The 24,066-nt window shown below is 39.4% G+C and overlaps 1 protein-coding gene across 5 annotated transcripts in view; it reads right to left on the bottom strand.

Annotated features, from left to right (window-relative positions):
• Nucleotides 1–1,556: 1,556 nt before the first annotated feature.
• The window catches only part of GAS7 (growth arrest specific 7), a 112,973-nt gene continuing 90,463 nt past the window's right edge, over nucleotides 1,557–24,066 (bottom strand). For all 5 annotated transcript variants that reach the window (XM_026113203.2, XM_026113205.2, XM_026113204.2 and 2 more), the window contains 6 exons: nucleotides 22,559–22,637; nucleotides 18,354–18,482; nucleotides 16,189–16,312; nucleotides 12,555–12,634; nucleotides 10,644–10,742; nucleotides 1,557–10,137 (listed from right to left, as the gene is read on the bottom strand). In XM_026113203.2, the coding sequence (XP_025968988.2) occupies nucleotides 10,024–10,137; nucleotides 10,644–10,742; nucleotides 12,555–12,634; nucleotides 16,189–16,312; nucleotides 18,354–18,482; nucleotides 22,559–22,637 (625 nt within the window). In that variant the 3' untranslated portion in view covers nucleotides 1,557–10,023. The remainder of the gene's footprint in view (nucleotides 10,138–10,643; nucleotides 10,743–12,554; nucleotides 12,635–16,188; nucleotides 16,313–18,353; nucleotides 18,483–22,558; nucleotides 22,638–24,066) is intronic.

The raw sequence follows: 24,066 nt of genomic DNA, 5'->3' as shown, positions 1-24,066 counted from the left end.
ACTCCAGAAGGGAATAGCAACTTAGCACAAAGGCAGTGTGCGTAATGTGAGAAACACGATCCAGAGCAAAATGGTAAGCAATCCAAAACACCACTGTGCATGCACCTTGTGATTTTAGCTTACACTTAATATTCAGATAAAGTACAACTTACAGACACTCCTAACATATTGCCTAGATCACCATATAAAAAACTTTTAAGTATTTATCTTCCAAGTCCTTTACAGCTAAATGTCACAGGCTGTGAGGCTTCCAAGGAAATATTTCAGTAGTTCACTCTGGTCATTTCACCATTATGTCTTTATAAGCACTGGTACCACAACAGTATACCAGTAAGTATTGTGGGTTGTAAAACATCTCCCCATCTTGGGTTTCAGAGCTCTGCGAAAGCTCTCTATAACTGAAAAGGCTTATCGCTGGTAAGGTGCAGTTAAATATGCCATGGCATTTGGAGAATTGCTGGGTATTCACCAAATTGGTCTGTACCATGCATCAACATCTGCAAAAGCATTCTGAGTAGTTTTAAACAGATTTAGGCTACTTTGGGCAAAGTGCAAACATTCTGCTCTGAAAACCAAGCCTTCACCTGGAACTTGTTCAAGGTCCTACCTTTCTTTTGCTTCTCTAGAAAGAGTACACACACCTCTCCAATTACTTACCTCATCAATTTATAAGAAATTTCCTGTAGTAGCAACTCCTGTATTCCTGTATCTTAAAACCAAAACAAAATCAAACCAAAAACCCCCCACATGCTAGAGCTGTGGAATGCCATTCTGCAGACAGCTGCAACAACTAAATTTTTATGAGTTCAAAGCTGAACAAATCATTAGAAGAGAACTACACTAACGGCTGTGAGATATGCAGATGATGCCTTTACCTTTAAGAGCCCTGAACTGCAAATCCCTTGTAGTGGTGCAGAGCTCAATACATGCTTGTTCTGTTTTCTGTTTTTCCAGAAGCATCCCACACTGGCCACTTTTGCAGACAGCTGTTGAACTAGATAGGATTTTGGTAAGGCTGATTTTGACTTCTGTCAAAATCCCTGCTAACATGCCTATTAGCTCAAATATCCAAAAGAGAAAATAATTATTAACAGAAACATTTTACAACAGTCTTCAGGGCTCTCTCTTCAGATAAGCATCAAGGAGCACATGGAACTTTCAGGTAAAGAACAGGCTATAGAAGACTTACAGATCATTTAAACCATGCCTGTCTCACTACAGCTGCTTTGCCACTGATCATGGTCAGCTTACCTGCTTGTTCAAGAAACAAAATCATTTAAGTTCATGTGTTTTTTTTTAATTGATTTGCAAATACAAATGACACTGGAGGAATCGTACTCAACTGAATATCATGCAGAGATCTGAAATAGATACGAACAAGTAGATTACACCTGAGTGACGTGATTGCACATTCAAGCAGCATTACACTGATCTCAATGAAGCAGTAAACGTGCATTTGGCACCCTCAGTGTACTTTGATGATATTGCAGTGAAAAGTGTGTGGCTTTGGTAGAAGTGAAAACAACTGGGTAAAGACAACAACACCATGCTCGATATGTCTCTGTACAGTTTATTTTACAGGAGATGAGATGAGCACTGTGGTGCACAGGAATTTGAAGAACAATATAGGAAAATACAGTTTAACCATATGAAATTGCTTTACACTAAGACAGAAAAATTATGTATAGCAAATGCCTTCAACATTGAAGGACGAGATCCACAGCTGACAAATTAGCTTCCATGAAACTTTGCCAGTTTACCCAAGCTGAAGATCTGCCCCTTAAATCTTTTCTGCATTCAGCTTCTTCAGTAAGTGATTCCTTCATATATCTTTACTGAACAAAAGCCATACCATAATTTGCACAATGATCCAATATTTACTAGTTACCCAGACAGAGGTTGCATGATACATAAACTATTTAAGGGGTCTATTCAGCCAAAATTTATGGGAAGATATAAAATTTTGGTTAAACATCTTTATAAAGAAGTCATTAGTACTGGCAAAAGACAACTTTCCTAAAAACTTGGAAAGCATTTAGCAAAAGTTACACAAAAAGGACCAAATAGGCAACTTCATTTTAGTAGAAAACTCTTAGTATATGACTACTGATCAGGCCTGCCTTTGAATCCCTGCTTTTAGAATTGGATTTTTCACTCTGTCTTGGACTGCTGAAAGAAAGGAAACTATTTAAGGAGGATGAGAAACCATTTGTCCAGTACTAGTACCTGCTTTTTTCATAATGACAGACATTGCTGTCCCTAAAGAGTCTTCTTCCCCTGTTTGAGTAACAGAATGGTAAATGGACATGAAAATTTCTTAGGCTCAGCCATCACCTCAAAAACTCCAAAGGAACAAGAGATTTCAGGCCAAACATTCCCAAATTTAAATGGCTGGATTGTCATGTCATGCAGATATGAGATCCCCAGAAGCACTAATCAGCTTTACACTTCCAGTACCAGAAAATTTGTTTCAAGCAACTGCTTCAAAGAGAAGAGTCAAGGTTTGTTTTTTAAAAAATAGCACTACTTACATCCAAGATGCCCTTTACTCAACTATTTTTATGTGAAATTCCTTGCCTATTCTGCAGAGACCCCTGTACTGAAGGATGTCAGAAGATTAGGTTAGCAACTGTCCTTTAATGCAGTTGCTTTTAAATCTAACATTCTTAACATTTCCTACTCCATTTTCAGCACGGAGAATTTATGATGCCTGTGCTCGACAGTAAATGATCAGTGAAATAAAGGCAGGTTTGCTTGATATGTGATTGCCCTAAAACACTGCACAGTGCAGAGCAAGGAAGGAGTGTTGAGAATCTTGTGAGATCTGTGCATACTGGCTGCTCCTGAGTTTTGGAAATTTATAGGGTGAATCAATGTATTTTATATGGTTGTATGAGGTACAATTTAAAGAGGCACTTTAGGGGCAACTGCTAGCTGAATTTTAGTAGAGTTGCAGTTCAAGCCATTATTCAGTTATTTGTGAAACAATGGCCCTGAAAGACTGTACGTATTCAAAATTATAGTGTTATCTGCTCACTGAACCTGAATACAGAAGCTGAAATGCTTTTGTTCTGAAATTCCACTGAGTTTGTATCTTACGTTATATCTAAAAATAGTTCAACTTAATGTAAGTTGAAGGCATTAAATTGGAATATTTCAAATTTATGTAAATATTTTTTCCTGCAATTATTATGCTATTGACCTAAAATGTAACTGTTATAAGTCTGACAGTTTTTATCAGTGCATGATTGTTAGAATCAGATGCTTAGTTAGACACAAAAACTTTCTGCCTGAGGAATGCATGGGATTAGAAATTTAAGTCAAATTGTGCTATGTGTTGGTCCCTTCAGAAAAAAAATCTCCAGGAAGAAAGAATAAACTGTGAATAGCACAAAAAGGAGTCACTGCACTTTCAAACTCAGTGGCTGGCAAGAAAAGAGTAAAAATAGAAAAAAAAATCTCTAAAAAACAAGCACTCGTCACTCTCAGAAAATACCCAAAAGCATGAAATTTGGTCAGCACATTAAAGCAACAGAGATGTTCTATGAAAATTCAAAATTAAAGAAAAGGTCTTGAAAACTAGTGTAGATCACTGATGGAAGCGTGGCTACAGTAACAGTGAAGAGAAAAAATCAGAATTGAATGCTTCATATTTATATGAATAAGATCTACTAGAAAACAAAGTGATGAATATTATTTATACAGTAGTCCTCCAGAAAAGTCAAGGACTTAATGATGTGAAAGAATACATCACCATTATGCAACAGAAGTATTGCGTGCTCCAAACTCTTGGAAAATGCCTACAAGCCAGGCTTGATACATCTCTCCTTAACTTAGGGTCAGTTCAGTGCAATGGTGCAGGACATCACAACAACGCCAAGTGCCAAAAATCATTCTTTAGGTATCAACGTGGTGTTGCCACAAATCAGCTGTCGTGACCAGGTGCTAACCAACAAGCCCTGTATCAAGGAACAGATACAAGGGGTCATTTTGTCACTGATTGTCCTGTGCTAAGGAAAATCCAGACATTGCTGAGCCTGTTACTGGGATGTGTTAGGGCTCTGAGAAAGGCAAGTGTCTGCTGTCAAGAAGCTCAGACCTGACTGGGACAGTTAAACATTTTACTGCCCTATGTGCTTGTTTTTGACTTGAATCTGCCTATGACTATTATCTGCCTAGTTATATTAAATGTGACCAGCAGGCTCCTGTGCAAAGCCTCATATGACTCCACAGTGCAAAGGAGCTAGGCCACCGGTCAGCCATTCCCTATCACTTATTAGTACAGAAAGAATGCCCATACAGCAAGAATTATTCGTAGCAATGCTTTGGATAATGCTACCTCTGAGACCTCTTTCTCCATCTATTTCAACACATGCTGTGAAGCAAGAAGCCTGTATACATTCCACAAAGCTCAGTGATCAGGAAAGCTTATTATCTTGAAAACTTCTCTTTTAATACTGTCCTTTGAAGAAGCGTTCTTGCAAAACGGAAATCCGAGCACGTAAAGGATTGCCTCTAGACAACAGATCTGACTCTCATCTCCCGGAAAAGACCCGGCAGTCTGCTCTTGTGCAAAATACATTTTTTTTCTGTTCAGAATGGAGCAATAGACTGATCACACCACACAGTTACACTGACCCAGTCCGGGGCGGGGGGGTGCAAGGGGGCCATCAAGGTGCTGGTTTGTATTTCTAAGGTGCTTGATAGAGAAAGGCCCAGCTGTGTAAGCAGTACTCTTTTTCTCCCTGCGTGCAATTGAATAAACACATGGGCAGAGGCACTTTTTCACTTGCCTTGGGAGGTGGATTCTGACAGCTGGCATGAGAACGAGACCAGCAGGCCCTTGCTCTAGACCTGCGTTCCTGACATAGCCTGACACAGTGTCTGTCACTAGCTCTTACACGTTCAAGTGTTTGAGGTTTTTGTTTCTTAAAGTTTACCTTTTACACATACTTGAAGCCTAAGGAAAAAAGAGGTTCATGCAATCATATAGCCTGATTTTCAAAGTGTCTTATCACCGACAAACTCCATATTGACTTCCTCAAAATCTGAGCGCTGAGCACTTCTAGAGAGCAGGCCAAAAGAACAGTGTAAGTTCCTATTTAAAGACTAACGAGTCTAACTTGCAGCAACTATTTAAATAATGCCTTAAATAACAGGGATGAGTTTAAAGATGTTCTGAGAAGGTCTGAGCAATAACAACTGCTAATGAGCATTTACCAGCTTCCTGTGAATGCTTTACAGAAAATTCCTGCTACGAAGAAAAAAAAAACCAAAAAAACAAACCAAACAAAAAAAAGGGTGATTTGAATGCAGATCGCTGTCAAAACACAGGTACACAAACTGGCATTACAGTGTGTGGCTATGAGGTAAACGAAAAGCAGCTCATTCTGCAGAATGAAATTGCACAGATGAATAAAGCACAAAGAGAACCGGAGAACAAGCTTGCATGCCACCTATTATCCATGAAAGGAAGAACAATTTCAATGCTTACTATAACTGTGCAACAGGTGGGAGTACAGCTACCCCTCAGCGGCCCAAGCAGGGCTACAGAAAGGGAAAAGTACGCCAGAGACAGAATAAGGATTTCCATATATCATTTCATTGCTGTTTTGACTTTTTTATACTTTTTTTCCTCCAATTTTAAATGTAATCTCTAAAGACCCCAGTATCAAGTAAGCAATAGCATTCCCAGAATGGAACACTTGAAGATTTTCAAAAGAAGTTCTAGATGAAGAAGTGACCAACAAATGTGGGTCATGGAAGTGAGTGAACCTGAAGTAGGTTGGGAACCTGAAAATTAGGCCTTTTTAGAAGTTCTTCTATGAAAGCAACTGGAATCTTGCCAGTCATGGAAGAAGAGTGCATTTGGCCCCTGTGGTAAAGGACTCACTTTCAGTTCATCTGGGAATTCATTTAGGAAACAGCTAACATCATTGGATCCAGAATTAACTTTGTTAGGAAAAAAAGCTGAAAGAAAACCTTGGAGAAAGACTTCAAAGGAGGACTTTCCATTAAGTAAACTGTGTCAGAAGGTGGCCTAGAAGATAGCAGGCAGGCTGCTATGGAAGATGAATAGCATGTTCTCACTCTGTATGGTAGGTGAGGTTACAGTTGCTTAATAACTCACCTGTTCTGGCACCTGAGTCAGGACACCAAAACAATTCAAAGCAGCTGGAAATCATGAAGCCCTCTAGCTTATGCAATGGTAGAAAGCTCTGGCTGAATCAGAGATCACTGGAGAACGAGGCTTGACAGGGTGAGACAAGTTGCCACAATACTGTTTAGACAGAGAGTGAGCTACACAACAAAGGCGGCCTTCTGAAACACAGCAGTTTCAACAAAGACCAGAGCAAGCAGAACTATTAGATGAGAATCAAAGGCAAATTCCCACTATCGTACTTCTTTATGTGAAAACAAATGATACGAATCAAAAGCTTGCCTTCTGGTCTATGACTTGAGCGCCATACGAAGATTTAAGGTAGGTATGTCAAACAACAAAGACAGACCAGTAGATGTCTAAAACATTAAAAACTACCACCAGATATGTGGACCATCTGCTGGACAAAACAACTTGATCCCTGAGCTCAATACCTATTCAGTCCTTTATTCTGTAATTCCTATTAATTATTTACATTAAAACATCATCATACTTTTTAGATATTAGCTATTGTAACATAATACGAAGCCTGATGTCGGTCTGGGAGAGAAGCTGTTTAGGATGAGTTAATGTATGAGAAAAGAGTGGGTATGACTGTATTTTTGCATCATCAGTGGATGATGAATGCATGAATGTTACAATTCTTAGTGTCACTTTCTTAGGAATGAGAAAAAGAGAGTGGGGGTCCATCCTCCATTTCAAAGATGCCACTGCCTACTTTAAAGTTGCTGTCCATTCAGAGGCACATGGTTTTGAGCCTTCCCTAACTTATAAGACATCATAGTGTTCACAGTCCATTAGAGGATCCATTAGAGAAGGGAATAGGCCAAGTAACACTGATCCCAAATAACTGTAGCGTGATATCACAAGGGGTTTCCATTTGCCAGAAATAAGCTGGAAATCATCTAATACCAACAACAAAACTTCCAATACTTCCACCGATTACAGATAAGAAGTAATTCACCTGTTGTACAGTAGTTCCACGTGAGAGTTTGCTCTGCTCGGTAAAGACTAACCATCAGTAAACAAAAGTTAGGTACAAGTGATCTCCTTAGATTACTGATATGAAAAAAGATATAGCTTCTGTCAAGAGAATTATGGCTCTATGCAACTCACTCATTCTTGTAACATTTCAAATGAACCAAAAATGAGAAGTAGTTGGAGCAAAACTGTCTGGAAATATGTAGAAAAAATCCAAACCACCAGAAACTACAAACAAGAATTGAGAGCAGCTTAAAAGCAGTCCTGAGAGATATATGTGCTAATGGACAGTATTTCCAGTTCAAAACAGATAAAATAACAAATATCTACGAAAAAAGAAGAAATAAATGTAATTGACGACAGAATTATTTCAGATAACTATTAAGTAGAATACTGTATAAAGTGCACAGCTGGCTTGGTTCTGCAATCAAGAGTTCAAAAACGTAGTGAGGTGTTCTCAAGACTGCTCATTTCAATTACAATACATCTGAGAATACAGGGGTCATGTGGGACTTCAGCTCTTAACTACTCCAGTAGTTTTTGGATATTGATGTTTGTTTGGTTGTTTTTTTTTTTTGGCCGGGGCAGGGTGGGGGAAAGAGTGCCTGTCCTCCAAAGTGCATGGTAGAGATGGCAAAAATACACATCAGTATGCCAAAACATTTATTTGCAGTACTAAGGACAGAGAGTGACTGAATAGTAAGACTGCAAAAGGCAGATCAGCACAAAATTGCCCTGTTTGAGAAGTAGAAGAGGAGTCCAAGAAACTTTTTAGTCTAACAGAGCTCAAAGACTCAGTGGTGCTTAGACGAATCATATTTTATTTGTATTGCAAAGGTCTTTGCAGGTGCTTAGGAGAGATTCAGGTTCTAGTGTGCTGGATGCTTCCCACACAGAGAATAAAATTATAGTCACAAATTCAAAAATATATCACTGAAATGTAATATGGTATGTGTCAGGTCAAAAACATCAGGAACACCAGGGCATAGTGACACGATCCTGAACATGCAGTGCTCATGATACTGCATCTGCCAATGTCTGATAAAGGTTTGCAACACAGCAGAGAAGGGTGCTGAGGAAATGCTTTCAGGAACAGAATGATTTGGAACATCAGAGATTTTTGGTGAGTTTTCTTTCCATTAATCTATATTGGCAAAGAAATGGTTGCATAAGAGGGAACAAGAGGAGAATGTAATGAAAATCAGTTTGAAGTGACAAGCCAGAAAAAATAATCACTGCAGCAATATTTAGAATATGTTTCAGATAATGCTTCTCTGTGTCTCAGCTTGTATTTGTAAAGGGGATTTGTAAAGGGAATTAATGCTGAATCATCTGAACAGAGCTCTTTGAGATTTGTGAATAAAAACATAGAATAGTAGAATAAAAGAAAGCAGCAATTCAGTGCCAAGGAAAAAAATATATATTAATAATGAGATGAAGTGCAGCATGACTGTGGATCAAATCAAATAATACAGTTTGGAAAACTGTAGACAAAATAGCAAACACTGAGTAAAGGCCACAGTGGTGAGAATCAAGGTTTCTGCTGAATCTAAAGCAAGAATCTTGAGAATCTTGCCACTGTTTGAAATGCTGAAAATATATTAACAGCAACACTCAACAATAAATAACAAATAACAGTGGGAGAAGAAATCGAACGGCTTTGCAAAACCAGTCTCCAAACTACATAACATTATGAGCCAAGAGCAGTGGTGAATATTTGGTAGTTTGTAGCAACGGTAACAAAGGAAAACTCTGAGGTTAAGAGGCTGATTGTGCAAAAGACACCTGTATCTACATTTGAAGCAATCTAGAATCATGGATACATGGCACCTTTGAAAATCAAGCTCTAAAAAGATTAAAACTCACAGTTTAGCTGGACAAGAACTTAGCAGTGACTTCGTAATTAAGGGCATCTAAAGGCTGTGATTATTCACCTGAAGGAACCAACAAAGGCCAATTTAAACCTTGATCCCAAACAAAATGTAAGAAAATTGTCTTTAAGGAAATACTGTGGGAAAATATCCTGCATAAGCAGGAAAGGTTTTGAACATCTCATTTATTTTGTGGTAAATAACCTCTTCCTGCCATTGAGGGCACTCAGACAGCTAATGAGGTAGGTATAGCACAACCAAGTCTTTTCCCATAAATAATGCTGATAACACTTTCAACCTTATTATCTATTGGCCTAGGACAAAAATGATGATGCTAATGGGTTTATGTATCCCTGAGAGGGAGTATAAAACTGGAAGGGCGTCAGTCTTCTCCGTTGCTTTTTGCCTTATTTTCTGTTTTGGGAAAAGGGCCATCTTTTCACTGTCATCGTGGGAAACTGTATTATATGAAATAAATGTATCCTCACAACACTGATGTGAGAAGTGTGTTTATTATAGATGGTGAGCCAGAAAAGTTAATTGATGTGCCTATGGCCACGTAAGCAGTCAGTGACAGACCCGAGATTCATGACTTCCTTGCTTCCTGCATCATGTTCAAATGGTTATCTACTTGCTAGCCAGAGGCTCATTGCATGGTTGTTCTAACATACCATATAAAGAGAATCATGCAAGGGTTGTAGCACAAAGTCACTGAAGAACAGAGCTCTCTGTACCAGAAAGCAGATTTCTTCTAGAAGCTGCATGCAATTGGGAACCTCTGGTGGGAAGTACACATCTGGTTTCTTAACCCTGGAATGTTTGGTGCTTAAGGCTTAGCACAATGAGGACCATTTTAATGACTAAATGTTACAGAGATAGCCCGTGCAGGCATAAATTACAAGGTGTCTGGTAGTGGAAAAACCTTCTCTCTGTGCTCTTCTGACTCTTTTAAAAAAAAAAAAATTAGCCTGGTTAATTCAGTGGACCCATCACATATAACTATAGATCAGTCTATATTTCCATGTCCACAGGTCGGATATCTCCAGTTTTGTGTTCTTTTACCCACAGTTCTCTGTCTTTGGCAGGATCCACTTTCCGAAGCAACTGATCCACAAGCTCTACTGTCTAAAACGAACAAAACAAGAATCAAAATGTCAAAGACACATTTCAAGCACAGACGGTCACTATTCTGAAATCTTAAGCAGCTATGGGCATGCCTACATTGCATTTGCAGATGAGTGAGAACTGCATGTACTCAAGGGTAGGTGGACAAAAGCCAGGTCTGAATGGGAAGCCTAGTAGTGGCAAGTAGAGAAAAGGCAGGCTTGTAACATCAAGCAGAGACAGGGTTCCTATACCAGGCATTGGCCCGTCAGCCTTTGGCCCCTGTACTGCAATATATACCTTATAACAAGCCCAACCATATATTACAGATCAGCATACATCCCCTGTATTTAAATAATTGAAAACTAGCCTTTCTTTTTCCTAAGATTATACAACTTCCCCCAACAGTAAAACTGTCTATTTACCATCTTCCTTTTGTTACAAAGCCAGTCAGATTAGAATATGCACTGCTCTGCTCAGATGAGGTGCAGTAAAGACCATAAAGGCTGAGTAGAAAGCAGACTTACGCTTTGGTTGAACATGTCTGTCTCATGCCGCAGCTGTGTATACTGGCAAAGATGCTGCCGAATCATCTCCACCCTTTCTACTTCTAGTCTCTCAAGCTCCTGAAAAGGAAAAAAAAACATCCACATTTTTCTTGAAAGCTGAGCTTGAAGGCCTAGAGGAAGGCTGACATAGAAAAATTTGCCAGTTAGTGTGAGGCTGCCCCAGGGTCACGCTTTGGAGTTGAACTCTGCAGTTACAAATCTCTGATGCAGAGAAGACATGGCAGCAAACAAGAGAAGTCATTTCAACCTGAGCCAAAGGACAGAAAAGAGTATCTAAAGCTTGCTAAAACTGAGACTGCCAAGGGAGAGACCAGAGCCTTAAAGCATACTGCAAGCAAGAGGGAACCCATTTCCTGATAGAAGCTTTGTATGTTTTGTTGCTAATTCCAGAAATTACAGTGATTTCATGGGGAAGGAGGAGACAGTGTTGTGGTGCACAGCTCAGGCCTGACTACACTGCGTCTAATCAGACACCGTAAGAGCAACTTTAACTGTTCATGAGATGAGAAAATGGGACAAGTCTCCTCCTAGCTCAGTTAGCAGTCAGCGGACCCCAGCAATGCTTTAGTTGAAAAGGCAGGTTGCTGGTTGATGTAGTGCCCTTAAAGAAAAATGGATCACTTTGAATTCAGGCTGCCTCAGGGCACAAGATCTGCAAAACCAGAATACAGAATTCGGTGTCCTAACACTAAAAAATACTCCATAGGAAGAACGTGCATTTTATCTGTGACAGAAACTTCCTGGAGGTAGACAAGCAAAGGAAATACGATGCTTTAAACTCTGACTCTCTAGAGTTTGTGTTTCATCTGAACTGCTCTGCACTGGAGTTGATCAGATTTAGACATATTCACTTGTACTGCGATTTATCTTCAGATGTTTCTCAGCCTGCATTTTATTTCAAACAAACTTGTTATGCAGCCTGCAGACCATGATTTTCCTCTTGAGCTATTTACCGGTGCACTTCTGAATCTTACTAATTCTTCAAGAACAAATATACAGCTAACTTATACCTTTCCATATCTGGACTCATTCCACCTTTAGATTACTGGCACTGATGGGCTGTATCATTTCTGTCAGTGAGAAAATATCAATGCAGGTGAGAGGAGAATCAGATCCTTTATGCCTAGGGATAGCCAACGTTTTCTCTCTCATTCTGCTTTTCATAACAGATTTGTTTCCTGGATTTCCTCACCCATCTGCCTTTATTTAGTCAGGAGGGCTTAAATATTGCACTGACACACACTTACAAATGCTCAGCGCTGTTCTACCCTGCTTCTTATTTGGAGCAGTTTCCTGTTTTCTGTTTGTCCAGTGAAAAAAATGCATGCAAAAGACATTTGTATTCCCCAGTTTCGGTAGCAACTGGCTGCCATCCAGAAGGGCTCTAAGGAATGATGTGAAGCAGATGCCATGAAATCAAAGTACAGGTATTTCGGAGAATGAGAGCACATCAAAGCCAGAAGAGTATCGTGGCATCTTGATGACTAACCCTGGAGGTACAAGCCCTTAGGGGGAACACTGGGATACAAAAATTAATTCATACACAAATAGATTCAATGATTGATCATGTCTCTTTCCTTGTCTTCCTTGTTCATTATTTCATTCCTCCTGAGGTTAATTCCAGCATTCTGGCTCCTGCATAGTTCTAAATGACTGCCAGGTTTAATGCATTCTGCAAAGAAAACCATTTCTCCTTCTTTGCCCAAATAATATGACTTCTCCTTAGAACTGAAAACAGGAAACACAGTAGGAGATTTATCATCTAATTTTTCCCATTGCTTTGCTCTGTGACTAGCTATGAGTTATAAGTTATTACAACTTCAAATGTAAAAAAAACTTTTAAATGTAAAATGGTAGACAGTTACATACCAGAGTGGTGGTCACCATTTCCTCAAACCACTTGGACTGGGCTTGATTGTAAAGATCCACACAGCGCATCAGGTCATCTCCTGAAAAGTTCAAGACAGCAACACATTAGTCTTCTATGGCCATGTATTATGGAGCTTAGAAGGAAGCTGCAGTTCATCTTTTGTATACAGATCCAGATTGTGAAGTTCACTCCTGGTGGAGCTGAACGCAGTTCTGTTACATGGTATTTGCTAAGGGCAAAAAAACAAATTTCAACAAAATGAATGCACTTGATGTTTGATAAAAGATCAAGTGATTGCGTGGAAAGAGAATGAGAGGGAAAGACAAGATTTAGAAAGGAAAATATGAACACAAAGTAACATTTCATAAAAAGCCCAGAATTCCGGAAGTTACTTCAGTTAAAATAAACCTATCATAGACAGAAAACTACATCAGAAAAAAGTAATTAAAACACAAAGTCAACAGTAATAAATTAAATAAAAACAGCAACTTTGTAGTTCAGACTGCACAAACCCATAAGATGGGTTTAAAACAGGAGAGGCTCAAGCTGCCTGAGATCAAAGGAAGCTTATCTGCAAGCTCAACCCATCTGTAAACGTATGTAATCTCTAATTTCTGAAGACGCGTGGATTTCAGTCTAACTCTCTGGCTTCCTTTCGCATTCAGGACAGTGACACAATAAGCTGCCACTATTTCATTTATTCTCAGTTGTAGAACTACACCTCTGACAGAAAGGAGAAGAGGAATGGCAAAGCTGGATTGTACTTCTCAGAGATTGCTGCTTACTGGTTAATAATTCTCACTCTTCTTTAAATGATGCTCAGTTACACCTTCCCTAATGGCTGCCATGCCTGGGTCCAGGGCTCAATTTCATAGTGTTGTTTTAGGTGCAAAAAGATCTTTATGCATAAACTGGTGAAGAATCAAGCTTAACAATAGGACTACATTGGCCATACTGCCGAAGAAGCATCTGCATCTGAAAGTCTCTCTCGCCTGGACTTAGAAATTTGGTGGAAACCAAAGTCTATAATGAAACCAGGATTCAGACCTTAATGCTTAGAAATAAGCACATCTGTCCAGATGGGCTATGCCTGGATTACAGGCCCTCCTCAAAATAAAAAGTCTGAACTAACAGCTCCCACATTCCAGAAATTCCCCAGCCATCAGACTAGGGGATACCTTAGCCAGGAACAATCTCCATCCACCTGGGTGAATTTGAGCCACTATAGAGCCAGGAACATGAAAGTCATGAAATTCATGTAGAGTCCATGGAAGCAGAGAGTACAGAGCAATGTCACTTAACAGTAACTGGTGAAGGGGCCTCTGGAGTTCTCTATTTCAACTTTCCACTTAAATCAGGCCTAATTTCAAAGCTAAATCACTAAATGCTGTTGCTGTGCACACTCCAAGCATCCCAGATGGACAGGGCTTATTGTAACAATACCTCTGGGTATCAGGCAAGTCCTCTCCCCTTCATTCACCGTAAAAATGACATAAAGCAGGTGAGAGGGATGGGGAGACTCATACCACAGCTTTGGTTATGCCCATCTAATTCGCAGGTCTCCCTTGCTTGTTCAGTAAATATGCTTTTACAAACAATTTCTGTGGACGCAGAGGGAACACAGGAGAGTTGTGAATTTGCAGATGGACAGGCAAAGAGCATCTCTGAATTTCCTGTCACTAATATGTAGCCTTTCTCATGTAGTTTCTTGAAATGGTTGTCTAACATAGCCACACTGTGAATGACTCTTATCAGTGCCCTCAAAACCCAGACAGGTTATCTAGGAGAAAGCCTCAGTCTTAAAAACAGAAAGGGAAGGACCACTCTGCCAAAGGATGGACCTATAAAGGAATGAAACATGGAAGCCCTAGCTGCAAGATGTTTTTAGCAAAGGTGCTAAGAGAGCTGCATGTATCAGCTTTACAGATCTCAAGAAAGACTGTTTCTGATGAATCCTACAGAAGTGGTTTGAGTCTCTGCAAAACATGTTTAAGTCGCATCAAGTAGTTTCATCTCAACTACAGCGTAACATACACTACTCAGCGTCCCTTGAACAGAAATCATTTTAATCATTAAGTAACAGAAGAAAAATGGCAAAAAATTCATGTCCAAGTAAGAAGACAGTGATAGGTAGCACATGTAATTCTACTTCTGTTGTGGGTGACCATGATTTAGAGAAGAAAAAAGGAAGAGCAATGTTCTCAGCTGAGCAAAAATCAATAACCACCCTTGGCAGGAACTTCAGATAGGTCTAAAATTCAAATGCTGCCCCCAAAACACTGTATAAGGAGGATCAGCCATATGGGCATTTATTTTGCCAATAGTTGTGGCTGATACAATGGATACCTGATAGACTTCTACAGAGAGGAAAACTCTATGAACATGATATCAAGGATTGATAAGGATTGTCTCAGGATGGAATTAAGAACCAGGAACCGAATGCCACTAAGAGCCTCAAATTCCTCCAGGAACTGAGCTGCAGGTGAATCAGAAAACACCAAGAACCTTTCTCTGAGAGAACAGAGGCAGACACTCAGAGGCTTAGTTCACTTTCAGTAATAACTGGAAGGGAACATACACTGGAAGGCACCTGCAGAGAGGAAGACCATAGTGTGCCCCTCTGAGAGCGCCTGGGGCTAAAAGTTCTCTGTTAGAGTATTTGAACATACCTGAAAGTGTAAATTTGCACATCCACGATCAGACCAAGGAAAGCCCTGGACTCCTTGCTGCCATGTGGATGCCCTAGCTGCTAGGCTGGGATCTGGCTCCTTGTTGCTTGCTCCTCCTCTAGATCCACAATACTTGCCTTCCTGGTTGCACAGTAACCCAGCTTCAACAGGAGTGATGCAGAGTATTCTTATCTCAGAACATCCCTTAGTTTGCTGATACTTCTATGGGGTGGGGGAACTGTCTTTGAACTGTCTTTAAATCCCTCAAGTCGAGAAGGGCCAAAACCATACATCTGCTGCATCCTGAGCAAGTACCAGTCTATTGTGTAGTGGTAATAGTCTTCAACAGGCAGATTTTCATCTGAACGAAATGCAACCTGAGTAAATTACAAGCGTATTTGGGAAACTAGGATCCCAAAGGCACTTAGAAATAGAGGCCCCAGATAGGAGAAAGGCATTTCGCTAACTCAGCAAAGTCAAGAACACGGAACAATACTGATGTTTCTGCCTGAAAACTACAGCATTTAAGCAGGCTAGGTAAGTTTACTAGAACTGAACCTAAATTTCAACTAAAAATCACTTCAGACTTCTTCAAACCTGTCTCTGAAAGTTTCACAAACATTCTATTATCTCAGCATGCCTTTACAAAACAAAAGGAGAATTCACTCTCCTTTTAGTATTTTCACCCCAGTTATCAAAATCATTCACCATTTTGTGATGCCTGACTTGCAAAAACTTGGGTTTGTTTCTTCACAGTATTTAACATCAAACATACTAGTAGCCCAGTTCACTTTGACTTTGTAGTTGCAATCTTAAAAAAAAAAAAAAAGTTAAAGAAGTTAAAAAAACTCCCAACAAGCAAATAGATGGCTGATTATATCCCATATCGTTCCTGTCACATCCTCCTTGCTGGCTTACTGGTGCTACGTTTACATCCTGCTGGCTCATAGATGCATGTACTCACCTGCCTGGGTAGACTTCCTTCTGGCCTTTTTAATTTCTTCTTCTGTCTTGTTGCTGAGCTTCACCTCTAGTTGCTGAGTTTTCATTTCCAGATCCTTCTGCCTCTCCGTCAAGGCTTTCCGGGCCTTGGAGTAATTAAAAGAGAGTCATATGTTTTACAGAAAAAGTGTGTCCAACTGCTCTCTGCTGTCTGTGATTCTTCCATACAAACATCTGTTTCTACGCAAAACTGAATCCTAATACAGAGTGTAATGATTCATGTTCCTTGGACACTATGTGGTGTTAAAGAAGTGGCCCACCAAACCATAAAAAAGTCATCACTAAAAAAATCAGGAAAGCATCTGCACTCTTCCTAGGTCTGTAACTATCTACCCTTACAAAGGCAGAGTACAAAATGCAGCACCAGACTTTCATGTTTCACAGCAACTTTCTTGCTTTTTCTAAAACAATCAAGGAGAGCTGAAATTTCTTCCAAACGCATAACCAGTATCACCAAGATATATCTTTCACTTACTTTTCTTAGGATCTAAACTGTTGAAAGAATTTCAAATATCTTAAAGAATTTCTCTTTAAGTACCTTCTGGATTTCAGTATAAATTTAACAGAATCTAACAGCATGAAGTTTTAGGCTTATTTATGAAAGATTGATTTTGGTTAGCCAAGAGTACTTCATATTTTAGAAATCAAGAACCTAAGACCTGGTTACAACTGATTATTTAAATTGCCTTACTTTAAAGTTCTTCAGGCTTTTGAATTCAGATTTGTCTGTGTAACTATTGAAATTATACAAGAAAATGAGTGAAGCGTCTGAACAAATAATCGTAATTACCACATATGCTTGTTGTCAACTCATTTGCTGAGGTTGTCTAAATACATAAATTAAAAATCACTTGTTTTGCATGGACCGTTTCATTTGTTATACAATAGGTCACATTTTTCTTTCCTCAGAGCATTTAAGGATAATTTGGATGCTGATATTTTGTTAGTAATTTGCAGTTTTCTACAGTCACACCAGTTTTTGAGTTACAATGCTCTGCAGGCAATTATTTTATATTTTTCAATTTGCAGTTTTAAAGGACATGGGCTTCGCTTGGCAGGTCACAAGAGGGAGCTGCAGTAAAAGAATCGGGCAAGAAGCTGCATCCTTCATCAGTCATAACTGCAGATATGGCTATCTCTTTTGATTCATTCTTTTCAATATCCCTACTGATGACTGCATTTCTTTGCAGATATGACTTTCAAGAACTTATTACGTTGGAGAAAAATGCCTTCCCTGCATACATATAGTCTAATTATTTCATGTATCCTACCACAAACTCTGTCCCTGGGAAAATATTTTTACGAGTACTCAAATCTTTAATGAAAGCCGCAACAACCTCACGGTTTGCTGGGTGAGATATTTTCATTTGCAGCTCATCCTCAAGAGCATACTGAGTGAGGATACAACAACAAACAGCCAAATCATTTGGCATAATTGTACTGGCAGCATCACAGAGGCAGAGTTATCCAGTTTCCTGCCAGTTGCTGATAAGAGAGCATCTTTCATAGACATAACACTCCATAAAGCATGACCTCATCTGCTTACTGGATGTTTATACTGAAATAGCACCCAATTCTAGGGTGCTGCCACTGTTCGGGTTATTGAAATAACAAGGTTTGCTATGAGGCACAGAAAACTGGAGTCTGGGAGAGTTTTTTGCAAATTCTCATGATATGTTTGAGCTGCCTCCCTTGGCTACCTGCTTTTGGCCACTGTAAGACATAGGATACTGAGCTAGATGAACCTATGATCTGACCCAGTGTTGCTATTCTAATGCAATGTTGAATAAATTCTGACAGTAATACATGTGACTTCTAGGCTCACATGAGCTAGGAATATTTTAATCAAATGTATTCAAAATGCATGAACCTGAAGTGGGAAGGGGGAGATGCAACAGAAAGGCAATTCAGTAACAACATCTTGGCATTGGCTGCAGCCCCCGTTTCCCAAAATTCAGCTAAGCAGAAAACCATGTTTGGAGCCTAGCTATGCATAAGTTATAGCAGAAAGCCCTCAGAAGAACCCTTTGTGGTTCTTTGTGGTAGAACAGAAACTTTTCAAGAGGCAGCTGCTTTCTTGTCCCAGACAATATCCTATAAAATCTCAGTTTTGTTCTCTGCTCCCACCTTTTCGACTGCTGCGTAGCGGCTGGCCAGATGTTTCCGTAAGTCTGCAATATGATGGTCACACTTTTTCATGTCTTTCTTAAAGTTCTCTCTAAAGTTGAGCAGGGGTTTCTCTACCTCACTCTGAAGCTGGTAATGAAAACAAAAAGGAAGAAATGCTAACAATGAGGAGCCGGTTAGTACCACTTGGTTCTTCCCCTGAGCTGAGCTCAGGACAAAGAAGCAACAACACATATACTCAGCCAAAGGCACTGCTATAGGAACATATTCTTTCCCCCAAACACCTCTGAGTAAAATTATCTCAATCCTCACCTCTATAAAAGATAGCTCAGTTGAGGGAAAATTTACTGAAGGAAGAAGAAAGACAAATCTTCTCTTCCTCTCCCACATTAAGACGTTTATCTTTTCTGACACATAAGATCAAACTGTAGGCAATATGCAAAGCATTGATTTACATACTCTGACTTCAGCCTGATGAAACTTACCAAAAAAAAAAGAAGTATATAAATAAAAGCACCTGACTCTGACTCCAGGAGGGTCATTTGGTGCATTGAGGTTACATGTCTAGATTTCCTGCACAGTTAAAAGATATCTGGCAATGGCACATTGTTTTTTATTTCTGCCAAGTATAAGGGAGCCTAAAGAAGTCAGAGTAGTTAGCTGAACCTCTCTGGAGAGTGGCGAGACCCAGTGTGGAATTAACTCAGGAGAGAGCCCTCAAGACTGCATAATGTGACGGCAAATACAGCTACTTACCTCTTACAAGCAGGACCTGAGACTCCATAATACTAAACTCTACAAAGGTTTGTATCACATTGCTCTTTAGCCTTCTAATACATGGCTTTGACCTCCAGAAAACAAGTGCTCTGAAGGAATACAGATATTTTGTCTCCCTAGAAGCAACCCAATGCTTTCTTTATATTGTCTTTTGTGCAGGGATGCTGGGCTCTGTCAGACCAGGTGAGCTGTGTTCATAATCAGCTCATAAAACCAGTGGGACAATACTAAATAAGTTACTGTAGCCAGACCTTTTCAGCCTTTCTCCACTGCTATTTTAATGGAGAAGTACACTTCATTAAAGTTAAGTCCAGATTTTTAATGTAGAGACTACAAAGACACTCCAGGGCCTAGAGCACATGTTCTAGAGAGGTTAATAGAGCTGGGCTTGTTGAGGCAGGTGAGGAGTGAGATATTGGGTTTTCCAATAGCAGCCCACAACTATCCAAAGGTCAGTTGCAAGGGTGACGGAGCCAAATTCTTCTTAGTATGGCCAGGCAATATAACAACAGACAGTGGCCACAAACTGAGTGTTGCAAGGTTCAGGATGAGTATCATTAAAAAAATAGCATAAGGATGGTAGTGGAGCATTGGAACAAGTTGAACAGCAAGGTTATGAAATCTCTGTCCTTAGAGGCATTCAAGACAAATTGGCTAGACAAAGATGTAGCTGAATTGATCCAGTATTGGTAATAGTCCTGCTCTGAGTGGAAGGTTGGATTAGAGACCCCTAGACAATATTTCTACGATACTCTCATGAGGATGGCCCCAGAAAAGATAATAAAGGCTTTTCACAACTTTGTGGTCCAACATGGTTAAAAAAGCTCTCTCAAGAACAGAGGTACAAATCTGTAGCTATGTCAGAAGCAGTCTCAGAGATCAAGGAAAATAAGAACTGGCACAGAGAGAAGTTCAGGATGGGTTCAGTGAACTCTAGAGGTAATATATTACAATTGATACAGATGTCTCTGTCGAGCAGAGTTGTAAATAGTCAAACATGCCAAGTGCCCTTCAGATCCCTCCATCAGCAAGGCTGGGTGAATGACCCAGCATGAATCAATCATCCTCACTGGGAGAGATGGCAACCTGACTCATCTGACATAAGCAGGCATTGCTGTAAAAAACATCATAAAAATGGCCAGGGCCAGGAAGAAATAGAACAGGAGGACGTTTCACTGGTATTTTTACTTGTCCAAGACAAAGTAAAGATATTCACTTTTTTCACACAGTTTATAATGGGACCAGAAATTCTGAGATTCTCATAAAGATAGCAAATGCATCACTAGAAGGCTCGAAATACTAACAAGGCAGCTAATTTCTCCAAGTCTTGTATGCTGGATATCAAGAGGCAGACTGACAGTCATCTTCCTTCTAGCATCATTATCCCGCTTGAACGTCCATCTTGCAAGACATACCACAAGCTATCAAAATAGACCTTACCAACAATTCAAATGCAGATGACCCAGGGTTTTAATTGCTGCATTATAACTGACCATTTTTATTCTTTTTTTTACTAAAAGATCTTTGAAAAGGACTTTTTAGTGCATGCAGTAGGTAAAAAATACATAGATTAGTTTCCTAAGAAGTTGAAATTTAAAACATTAGTGGATATGAAAGCTGACACTTGCCCATGACTGAGTTTCAACCAGATGTTATTGAGGACTGGAGATCTCAAAAAGTTTGTTAAAATCAGTTATCATCAGGTATAAAACAGAGGCCCTGTTTCTCTGTGTATATCTGTACCAGTAGAGGAGCAGTTTAGGCAGAAAGATGGAGGCACAAAATTAATCGTATTACTAGGCACCAGAGGACCCATGCAGCTGGGTTATCAGAAACCATGCTTCAAAAATTCTTCTGATCACACAAGTACTTATCTTCTTTGCTCAGTCAGCACCATTTGCAGAATGGCTGGTAGCATTCAGTCCAATCCAGCTCACTATGATTTCTACTACTATAATGTATGCATATCTTCTCTTCCAGAACAGAATCTCCCTCCTAGAGTTAAGCAATGGATAATTAGATGGCTGGAGAAGGGGTTCAATACCATGATGGCCTTCTTGAAGGATTCCTTGTGTGCACACATCTTGCCTACAACTATCATTCCAGTCTGTACAGGCAGCAGTAGTATAGTAACACCTCATTTTCTAAATGCCCTGAGAGTGCTGTCACCTTCTATGATGTCTTCATAATTCTTCATGTAACAGTGTTTTGAAGGAGTGCCATGAAAGTTGTTCAATATCTTCACAGGTAGTGTTTACTTCTGAATATTCATGGTGTATTCTGCACTGTACTGCTTCCTTTGTGTACAGCACTGTCTAGTTTCTTTCAACTATCAATAAGAAATTCAATTATTATATTTAAGAATAACTTCCCTGAGAATAATGGCAATAATCAATACATTTAAAGTGTCCTGTTGATAAAACAAAGCTGGAACTAGCAACTGCTTATCATCCAAAGCAAGTAAAGCAGCATTGTGGAAGGAGGTCAGAGGATGCTACAGGAGTTCCTGTGAAGGGTTTATGGAGAAGTAGAATAACAGAAGAATCCACATATGTGGGTTCTTCTGACTACCTGCATGCTCCACTCCAGGGTGCATTTTTTCCTCTTAGAAATCAATTTGTGAGGCCAACAGGGAGCAAAAAGTATTTCACTAATTAGAACCCTGAAGTAGTAGAAGTTTGAAAAAGAACAGTGGGTTACCAAGGCAACTGCTGGCTGCCTTAGTAACCTGTGCATAATCACTCATAAACAGTACAGAGCTATAATTTTCCTCCAGAACATTAACTGTTGTGCTTAGATATCTGGAATTATATTGAACGTGATCACCCACAGAGGTTAACATAATGTAACAGGATGCAAGATTATGTCACGTGCTGGAAAAGAACAGATAAATACAATCATTTTTAGATGAAATCTCCTTGGGCATCACTTGACATAAGATCCAAAAATAACATGAAGTAAGTTCCCACTGCACTTTTCAGAAAGCTTAAAAATACTAAGAAGCCAGAGCCCTGGGTTCTCTTCCTTGCAGAGAGATTCAGTAGATGCTTTTCGAGAAGCCATGATTTCTTTTTTATTTCTTCTTTTACAGAAGTAATATCTACAAACTATAGGTAGGTTTACTTGAAAGGGTTAGAATTTAGACCCCTAGGTAAATAATAGCCAGAATCAGTTTCCTTCTTCTTATGAAAAAAATTAAGGCTAGATGTGTTTTAACCTACTTATCAGGTAGATTAAATAAATTATGTTTTTGGCAGGAAAAACAGACAGTTTCATTCACCAGCTTCAGAGGTTCATTCACCAACTTCTTCATTCTTCAAAATACGTACCATATGCATGTGTATTTTCCCCATTAATAACCCCTGAAGGAGTAACTCTCAACAACTGCAGGGCAAAGATCTTTGGAAAAGGCAGAACTAAATATTTACCTTAGAAGAAAATTTGAGATGAACCTCTGCTTCATCAGCTAGACTCTTCTTTAGTTGACCCCAAGCCTCTCCCAGTGTTCTGAAAAAACAATGCAACAATGATCAATACCCTATCTTCTGGACAATATCTCAGTAAGATTCATAAGACAGTCTCATGTGACATATCAATGCTTTGTACCGTATCATGCACAGCAGAATCACAGAAAAGAGATAGCAAATATCTGATAACTCCTCTCTCTAAACTAAGACAGATTTGTATTTATATTGTATGTAACAGACCTTTGACCATGCTGTTCAGTTACGGAGATTCTACAGTCTCCTTAAGCAGCATATTTGAGTATCTTATCCTCACTGTTAAAAAGGTTTTTTTTTTTTTTGCTAATACTTAAAATAAATCTCCACCTATGCATTTTTTCCCACTGTCTCTTCTACTTCACACCTTACATTTGGTGAACAGATTATTCTATTTCTCCTTGGAGAAGCCTGTTAGTATTTGAAAATTATCAGGTCTTCTCTCCACTTTCTCTTTTCTTCAGAGATGTTATTTTCCAGACTCTCATCAGTTTAGGTACACTCCTCTAGACCCTCTCCAGTAGCCTAGATTCTTCTTAAATGTCATAACCAAAACTATACAGTCTTCCAACTGAGGCCTTCCAGTTGTTAAACCAACAAGGATTATATAGTGCCAGAGACTCCTTCTTCTATATATCTCAGTATGATTGCCTTTTTAAGACACCAGTGTAAAGTTGCTGATGAATAAGCTTGTGATTCACTATAACCAGATTCTTCTCCCACAAACTGTTATATAACTATCTTTCCCATCCTGTGAAAGTATAAAATCTTGTCCTTTTCCTTACTCAGAGGCATCTTAATTTTTTTCATTTCATTTCTCTAAGGACAAACCTTATGGAATTTCACTCCATAGCTACTTTCTGTTAGTAAACAGTATGCCTTCTCAAATAGTTTTGCACCTCAGTTTTTATTTAGGCCACATTTCTCTTGCCTGCCTACAAGAATCTCCCATTGTCAAAAGCTACACTAAATTAAGAGGTATGATGCTGACTCCTTCTTCCACATGGCCTGTTATTCCATTGACATAATTTGTTCTGTATACATCCACAATAATTACTCATCACCTTGTTTTCTGCTAAGTGCTTCTAGAAAGTTTGATTGTTTATTCCACCACTTATCCAAGAGGTTATATAAAGCTGATGAAGCTACAGTTTCCTGACTCCTTTCTCCTCTCCCCCCACTCTTTTCAAAGATAGTCACATTTGTCCCTTCCTAGTAGCCTGAAACATTGCCAATCACCTAAGAGTTCAAAAAAATAATCTGTAATCTCCAACACTGCTCCAGTAAGATGAGTCCCCAAGTATAGTGTTCCTCACAGCTACGCAACCTGAGAATGCTTAGTCTATATAAGCGCTCTCAGCTCCTTTCCTTCCCTAGTCCCACCCTCAGGTCCCCTCCCACTGTCCATTTCTCACTGGTACTAGTTATTTCAGTTG

The sequence above is a fragment of the Dromaius novaehollandiae genome, chromosome 18, assembly GCF_036370855.1.
Source record: "Dromaius novaehollandiae isolate bDroNov1 chromosome 18, bDroNov1.hap1, whole genome shotgun sequence".
Lineage (NCBI taxonomy): Eukaryota > Metazoa > Chordata > Aves > Casuariiformes > Dromaiidae > Dromaius > Dromaius novaehollandiae.
This window is presented reverse-complemented; position numbering and strand designations above follow the sequence as displayed.